Source organism: Mercenaria mercenaria, chromosome 14, assembly GCF_021730395.1.
Source record: "Mercenaria mercenaria strain notata chromosome 14, MADL_Memer_1, whole genome shotgun sequence".
NCBI classification, from domain to species: Eukaryota; Metazoa; Mollusca; class Bivalvia; order Venerida; family Veneridae; genus Mercenaria; species Mercenaria mercenaria.
This window is the reverse complement of record NC_069374.1, coordinates 32,701,823-32,711,459: the sequence shown is the minus strand read 5'-3', so window position 1 is coordinate 32,711,459 and position 9,637 is coordinate 32,701,823. Positions and strand designations below refer to the sequence as shown.

The 9,637-nt window shown below is 35.8% G+C and overlaps 1 protein-coding gene across 1 annotated transcript; it reads left to right on the top strand.

The window, feature by feature from the left end:
* Positions 1–203: 203 nt before the first annotated feature.
* Positions 204–3,443, top strand: LOC128548155 (filaggrin-2-like). Its single transcript, XM_053522576.1, has 3 exons — positions 204–527; positions 756–1,379; positions 1,977–3,443. Exons 1-3 carry the CDS (start codon positions 204–206, stop codon positions 3,441–3,443), a joined length of 2,415 nt encoding a protein of 804 aa, XP_053378551.1.
* Positions 3,444–9,637: the final 6,194 nt, after the last annotated feature.

The following is a 9,637-nucleotide window of genomic DNA, read 5'->3' as shown; positions in this document are numbered from 1 at the left end:
GCATCAGTCACCAGTATTCACCAAAGACATCTAAACCAAATATCAGTCAAAAACACTCAACAGAGACACCTCAACAAATTATCAGTCACTAGCATTCACCAGAGACATCTCAACAAAATGTCGATCACCAACATTCACCACAGACATCTCAACAAAATATCAACCACCAAGAATTATTGGACAATTCTCAACAAAATATGAATATGAATAATCAAGGCTCACCAGAGACAACGCAACAAAATATCAGTCACCAGCATTCACAAGAGACATCTCAACAAAATATCAGTCACCAGCATTTACCAGAGACATCTCAACAAAATATCAGTCACCAGCATTCACCAGAGACATCTCAACAAAATATCAGTCACCAGCATTCACCAGAGACATCTCAACAAAATATCAGTCACCAGCATTCACCAGAAACATCTCAACAAAATATCAGTCACCAAGCATTCACCAGAGACATCTCAACAAAATATCAGTCACCAGCATTCACCAGAGACATCTCAACAAAATATCAGTCACCAGTATTCACCAGAGACATCTCCACAAAATATCAGTCAACCATATTCACCAGAGACATCTCAACAAAATATTGATCACCAACATTCACCAGAGACATCTCAACAAAATATCGGTCACCAACATTTACCAGGGACATCTCAACAAAATGTCGGTCACCAGCATTCACCAGAGACACCCCAACGAAATAACAGTCACCAGCATTTACCAGAGACATCTCATCAAAATATCAGTCACCATCATTCACCAGAGACACCTCAACAAAATATCAGTCACCAGCATTTACCAGAGACATCTCAACAAAATGTCGATCACCAGCATTCACCAGAGACACCCTAACAAAATATCAGTCACCAGCATTTACCACAGACATCTCATCAAAATATCAGTCACCATCATTCACCAGAGACATCTCAACAAAATATCCTTCACCAGCATTCACCGAGATAATCTCAAAAAACCAAATATCAGTCACCACATATTCACAAGAGACATCTCAACAAAATATCAGTCGCCAACATTCACCAGAGATATCTCAACAAAATATCAGTCACCAGTATTCACCAGAGACATCTCCACAAAATATCAGTCAACCATATTCACCAGAGACATCTCAACAAAATATTGATCACCAACATTCACCAGAGACATCTCAACAAAATATCGGTCACCAACATTTACCAGGGACATCTCAACAAAATGTCGGTCACCAGCATTCACCAGAGACACCCCAACGAAATAACAGTCACCAGCATTTACCAGAGACATCTCATCAAAATATCAGTCACCATCATTCACCAGAGACACCTCAACAAAATATCAGTCACCAGCATTTACCAGAGACATCTCAACAAAATGTCGATCACCAGCATTCACCAGAGACACCCTAACAAAATATCAGTCACCAGCATTTACCACAGACATCTCATCAAAATATCAGTCACCATCATTCACCAGAGACATCTCAACAAAATATCCTTCACCAGCATTCACCGGAGACATCTCAACAAAATATCAGTCACCAATATTCACAAGAGACATCTCAACAAAATATCAGTCACCAACATTCACCAGAGATATCTCAACAAAATATCAGTCACCAACATTCACTAGAGACACCTCAACAAAATATCGGTCACCAGCAGTCACAAGAGACATCTTAACAAAATATAAATCACCAACATTCACCAGAGATATCTCAACAAAATGTCGGTCACCAACACTTACCAGAGACATCTCAACAAAATATCGGTCACCAACATTCACCAGAGACATCTCAACAAAAAATCGGTCACCTTCATTCACCTAAGACATCTCAACAAAATATCAATCACCAACATTTACCAGAGACATCAAAACAAAATGTCGGTCACCAACATTCACAAAAGACATCTCAACAAAATGTCGGTCACCAACATTCACCAGAGACATCTAAACAAAATATCATTCACCAGCATTCACAAGAGACATCTCAACAAAATGTCGGTCACCAACATTCACCAGAGACATCTCATCAAAATGTCGGTCACCAACATTCACCAGAGACATCTCAACAAAATGTCGGTCACCAACATTCACCAGTGACATCTCAACAAAATATCATTCACCAGCATTCACCAGAGACATCTCAACAAAATGTCGGTCACCAACATTCACCAGAGACATCTCAACAAAATATCGGTCACCAACATTCACCAGCGACATCTCAACAAAATGTCGGTCACCAACATTCACAAGAGACATCTCAACAATATGTCGGTCACCAACATTCACCAGAGACATCTCAACAAAATGTCGGTCACCAGTATTCACCAGAGACATCTCAACAAAATGTCGGTCCCCAACATTCACAAGAGACATCTCAACAAAATGTCAGTCACCAACATTCACCAGAGACATCTCAACAAAATATCATTCACCAGCATCCACCAGAGACATCTCAACAAAATGTCGGTCACCAACATTCACCAGAGACATCTCAACAAAATATCGATCACCAACATTCACCAGAGACATCTCAACAAAATATCGATCACCAACATTCACCAGAGACATCTCAACAAAATATCGGTCACCAGCATTCACCAGAGACATCTCAACAAAATATCATTCACCAGCATCCACCAGAGACATCTCAACAAAATGTCGGTCACCAACATTCACCAGAGACATCTCAACAAAATATCGATCACCAACATTCACCAGAGACATCTCAACAAAATATCGGTCACCAGCATCCACCAGAGACATCTCAACAAAATGCCGGTCCCCCACATTCTCCAGAGACATCTCAACAAAATATCATTCACCAGCATTCACCAGAGACATCTCAACAAAATATCGGTCACCAGCATTCACCAGAGACATCTCAACAAAATATCGGTCACCAACATTCACAAGAGACATCTCAACAAAATGTCAGTCACCCAGACTCATCAGAGACATCTCAACAAAATTTCAGTCACCAGCATTCACCAGAGACACCTCAACAAAAAATCGGTCACCCACATTCACAAGAGACACCTCAACAAAATGTCGGTCACCAACATTCACCAGAGACATCTCAACAAAATATCATTCACCAGCATTCACAAGAGGCATCTCAACAAAATGTCGGTCACCAACATTCACAAGAGACATCTCAACAAAATGTCGGTCACCAACATTCACCAGAGATATCTCAACAAAATATCAGTCACCTACATTCACCAGGGACATCTCAACAAAATATCAGTCTTTTACATTCACCAGGGACATCTCAACAAAATATCAGTCACCAGCATTCACAAGAAACATCTCAACAAAATATCACTCACCAGCATTTACCAGAGACATCTCAACAAAATATCGATCACCAACATTCACCAGAGACATCTCAACAAAATATCGGTCACCAGCATTCACCACAGACATCTCAATAAAATATCAGTCTCCTACATTCACCAGAGACATCTCAACAAAATATCAGTCACCAGCATTCACAAGAGGCATCTCAACAAAATATTAATCACCAGCATTCACCAGAGACATCTCAACAAAATATCCGTCACCAGCATTCACAAAAAACATCTCAACAAAATATCACTCACCAGCATTTACCAGAGACATCTCAACAAAATACCGGTCACCCACATTCACCAGAGACATCTCAACAAAATATCGGTCACCAGCATTCACCAGAAACATCTCAACAAAGTATCATTCACCAGCATTCACCAGACACATCTCAACAAAATATCGTTCACCAACATTTACCAGAGACATCTCAACAAAATATCAGACAGAAGCATTCACCAGAAACATCTCAACAAAATGTCGGTTACCAGCATTCACGAGACACATCTCAACAAAATATCGTTCACCAACATTTACCAGAGACATCTCAACAAAATATCAGTCACCAACATTCACCAGAGACATCTCCACAAAATATGAATCACCAACAATCTCTAGAGAATTCTCAACAAAATATGAATCACCAATACTCACCAGAGAATTTTCACCCGAGTACGAATCACAATCATTAACCAGAGTATTCTCATCACATTATTAATTACCAACATTTTCCAGTGGTTAATATAAACACAGTTGAAACGATTGAAGCACAGCATGGTATGAGTTTGAAAAACAATGGTCAACCGAAAAAATTGCGAGGCTAGGGTTTTCAACAACAATACCTGTCCTCATATTACACATTGCAACGTTGTGCTGCATTTTAAACAGCAACAAAATAAAGAAAAGCTATATTTAGTTATCTTTTAACTTTGTTGATTCAGTTCTGAAATCGAAAGTAGAAAAAATATATTTTTCAAAGGGAAATGATCTGGTTTCAAATAAATTGAGTCAGCACGCTGATACAGCACATATCAAACAAAGTCATTAAAAGACTTTTTGTACAATTTATTATAGTAAGTACAACGCTGGATATAGAGGTTTCAAAACATTTTAAACTATGATAAAGCATGCTACATTTACTGTTGTATAAAAAGAAGTTATTTAGTCACAACAAGTATGCAGTAAGCCAGCCTGGTACAGGTTACAAAATTTTGTTTGAATTATATTCATTTTTATTATAAATTGGCCTACGGATTGTCAGTTATTAACAATATAACTGTATCACATTTTTAAGACAATATGACTTTCGTTTCATATTTATAAAATACTACAATTTATGTGTGAGGTGCCAATGTATTTATTTCGTATGACTGTATATCTGAGTGTGAAATAAAAATATTTAATAATTCAAGGAATATCATAGATTACTGTTTGTTTGTATTGTTTTGTTGGATTCAACGTCGCACCAACACAATTATAGGTCATATGGCGACTTTCCAGCTTTGATGGTGGAGGAAGACCCCAGGTGCCCCACCGTGTATGATTTCATCACGAGCGGGCACCTGGGTAGAACCACCGACCTTCCGTAAGCCAGCTGGATATCTTCCTCACATGAAGAATTCATCGCCCCCCGAGTGAGGCTCGAACCCACATCGGTGAGGGGCAAGTGATTTAAAGTCAGCGACATTAACCACTCAGCCACGGAGGCCCCTATAGATTACTGTTAAGTAACATACTATTTCTTTGTGTTAACGTTTTATTTGTTTTGTATGAGTACACACAGTGTAAGCGTAAGTGTAACAAAGATATTTTCATCATTCCTTTTTGACCTGCGCAGATTGCGTCATTTGGTAATGGCCATATACGACTGAGCTATGAGTGTTCACAATTAATGTACGGGCGACTATAAGAAAGTCAGGGGTCTGGCAGAAAGAGTAAACATATTATCTGTCTCAAATATTTAATTAAATAAGTAAACTTCTCCTAATATATAACTAAAAAGATATTGGCCTTCATTCAGACAATAATATCATAGACTCTTCGCTCGCAATCACTGTTACATTTTCACAAAAGAATATCATAACAATGTAATGTTAATTAAAGCAAGGATATCTATTTCTTTGCTCTTTACCGCTCACATCGATTATTGTAGTATTCTTTGATTATCTTTACGGTACTTAAGTGCCGTGTGGAGACAGTAAAAAGTCACCACGTAATTGGACTCAGTGCTTGGACTCAGTGCTGTTACATTTTATGACCTACTGGGATCAATGACTCCAGATATTCATATATTTCCGCTTAAGTCGATTCTAGTGTGTTGGGTGTTCTTCACGTTTCTTCATTTATCATGGACAGACTCAATCAAACCGAGTTTTCTCTTTTTTTGTTTGGTCGCGATATGTGCTTCAAATGAATCTTCTTCTAGATTTATTATTGTTTCATTTAATCGCCAATCAAAATGAATAAATAATGAGTATAGTGAACATGTAGTAAATGTTCTTTCTTTTAACTGTTATAATATGCACAAAGAAAAAAAAAACACAACCGCGTGGCAAAATTATGACTTTCTGATTTCTAACTTCCTTACTTGTAACTTCATGACTGATAACTTAGAAGTTTATGACTTCCAACAATCTTCTTCCTTAGTTCCTTAGTTGAAAGTTATAAGAAAGGAAGTTTGAAGTAACGAAGAAAGATGTCTCTCCAAGGCTTCCATAATTTTGCGTTATTTTTAAAATTTTAAAAGTATAAAATGCACTACGCTCTTGTATTTTTATTTTAACTTGACATAACTTAATTGAAAGAATTCATTTTGTTAAATGGGCATTAACTGATTACTTCTGGTACATTTTCGAGTGAAACAATAAATTGTAAATAAAACACTAGAAATAGAAATACAGGCATAAAGCCGAAACTACATAACCTCCTCTCGGCACTTCTAAATCAAATGTAAACAATTAAGCCAGATGAAAGGATTTCAAAACAGAATAATGCATGTCATTCCGTATATGTCAATATCATTAAAGAGAAACGAAATTGATTATTCTGTTGAAATGCCATTTTAATATAATTCTAATGTAATTAAACGATATTGTATTTCTGACTACGACTGTATTGGGTTGATGATGTTCGTCTCTAAGTGATATTGTGACGTTTATTTACACTTTGTTTCAGGTGAAAGTTTCTCATTCTACATGAAACCATAAATTCTAATTAGAACCTTCAGTTCATTTTTATTACTGATTTCATTGTATCAGAACATACGAGAACTGAAAATTTGACTGATATAAAAATTCAAAGGTAAGAAGCCTGAAGCAAACATGGCTAAAGACACATATCGCAAAGTAGGCCAGCCATAAATTGAAAATGTAGTGGAAACATATAACAGACGGGTTGCTATGCATATCCAAGTACATTTTAATCTTGTGAAAGACATAAAAGTTGGAATGAGGTAAAAGAGGTAGGGGAAGGGGAAGTAAAATGTTGGTGTAAAGTTTCAAGGGGGTGAAGGTAAGTAACACCTCCAACATTACAATATTTATATATAAAACGAAACAGACAAATAGCAAGTTAAAAGTAGAAACGGTTTGTAACCAATTTGAAACAGTCCTTTCAAGTTGAGTAGGTCTTTGTAAATATTCTCAACAATATTAATGCGTTCAATGACAAAGGCAAAATTCCACAGACAACACATTGCCTTGTGCATTTTTAATTTTTTTTAACTGCTTTACTCCCTGAAGCACCATAAACTACCGACTTATGTGCGAAGAGCTATTTGAATTTACTAAATAAAACCATTTTAATTAATTTTCATGCATAGTTCATTTTATAGCAACAACTGGAAATATCGGCTGGCTAAAATTGATTTATTACAGTAACTGCAGTGTGCACAACATCAACATAGAGCTTTTGCCTCTTCGTGTTAAACAGTTATGAAATTTCGTGGTTTTTGGCTTAAACGGCTTTTCCGTGTTGATATGAATTCGTGGATTTCAACTGTTGAGGAAAATATGAACAGGAAGCTTATATTTTCGACGAGATTTAATTTGGCGGATTGATACAACCACGAAATCCACGAAAATTAGTCCCCACGAATATTTATACTTTCACAGTAAAATAAGGTACTGTACTTCTTTTTTAATATCGTGGCATGAATTATAAAGTCAGTTTTAAGCAGAATTCATTTGCGATACACCGTTTGCTACACATGAAAATATGATGTTATTGCGTTAGTACATATTAATTTACACATAACATTTTCATATTATAATTTTTTTCTAGTCATTTTCAATGTTTAAAAAGTATTCCCACATATGAGTGAATTATCAATTTAAACCATCATATTATTACAGTTTCATACTGACTTATCACAACATTGTATAGACAGAAAGTATATAAAAAGATATGTTCAAAGCATGGAACGAAACCATCCAAATGTATAGCAGATTCGATTTGATCTGAGTCAGTTCAAGAATGGAAATGAAATGTACAACAACCCTCACACCCCTAACCAACCCCCAACACCAGCTTAAGAGGAGCTCTTGTCATACAGATACTTTGAATAAACTATTTGAACATATGATGTAGCAGTTGAATTAATATTCGTCTTGAATTATCTTATGCTTCTTTGTTAAATTAAAGGAATTTACAAACACATTAAAGGCGAAAAAGAAATTCCCTCAAAAATCCATAAATGTGAGTACTTTGCAAGAACCGTTGCAAAGCTTTTGAAATTATGCAGAAAATTTGCATTCTTCTTGCATTTTTACCAATATTTAACCTTTATTTTTGCCCACTTTATCGTTTTTCAGTGTCATAATTATATACATTCTATGCCACGCTTGGTGGAAATGAACATGTTGAAAAATTTCACCCAAACTGTGGGCGAGTAGCTTTAATAGCACATGACTCTTTTTCTTAGTTGGTATGATTCTATGGTCAATTATATGGGTTTGAAAATTGGGAAATATGCATTCTGAATACTAAAGCTAAGGTTAGATCAAGCCTACTAAATTTAAAACAATCCCATTTTTGCATCAGCTAAGGAACTTCATTTTTCTTTTTCTTTCATTGGCTGCACAAGTGTTAAGACTTGACCTCACTACTCACAAGTATTAAGAATTGGTCTCACTACTCACAAGTATTAAGAATTGGTCTCACTACTCACATGTATTAAGAATTGGTCTCACTACTCACAAGTATTAAGAATTGGTCTCACTACTCACAAGTATTAAGACTTAGTCTCACTACTCACAAGTATTAAGAATTGGTCTCACTACTCACATGTATTAAGAATTGGTCTCACTAATCACAAGTATTAAGACTTAGTCTCACTAATCACAAGTATTAAGTTAGTCTCACTACTCACAAGTATTAAGAATTGGTCTCACTACTCACAAGTATTAAGAATTGGTCTCACTACTCACAAGTATTAAGAATTGGTCTCACTACTCACAAGTATTAAGAATTGGTCTTTACTGTGGATTAGATGATCAAATTTAGTACATTCATTCGTACTTGTATCTATGCAGATAAATGGCAATTAACCGTGGTATGAACAAACCGACAGAAATAGTGCAATGTCTGTTTTCCATTGTACCAGAGATACAACAAATAAGATCAATATAGAAGGCATAAAAGATTCAGTTCTAGATACGGATCATGACATTTTCCAAGATAATACTACTACTTTTCTGATTATATAATAATACCTTTTGTCGATAGCTGTTTCCTATTAGACGAAGAGTAAGTAATGACCTGGCTGTTTTATTTCTAGAATAAGAAGTCAAATAACAGTTTAGACGATGAACGATATATCTTCATAAGGAGAAAATTGCTACGCCAGTGTTAACATTCCAGAAATTGGCTGTATCGTATGTAGTTTGATAAATGTGTACAAAACTGAATTCACATTTGCACATATGGGCTACAACTTTTAAACGCTTTTTTTTTCAAAAGGGTTCGTGTAAGTTTGAAATATATGGCTGCTTTTACTTTGAATTGAAAATGTCAATATTTGTTACAGTTTGCACTTCAACCATGTTAAAGTTATTTTCTCATTCATTACCGGTCGTTCCTTATGAAAAATGTATCACTTCTACCTTCCTTTAGCCATTTTGTTTCTCTAAAGTTTATCACATACTTACTTTAACAATTTCTGAACGCTAATCGCTCCATCTTGAAAATTCCCATGAAATATTCAAATGCAATCTTGCAGAAGAAAGGAAAGACCTAAAACTTAATTAAGCACTGATTTATTAAGGAAAGGGAAGGTTAACAA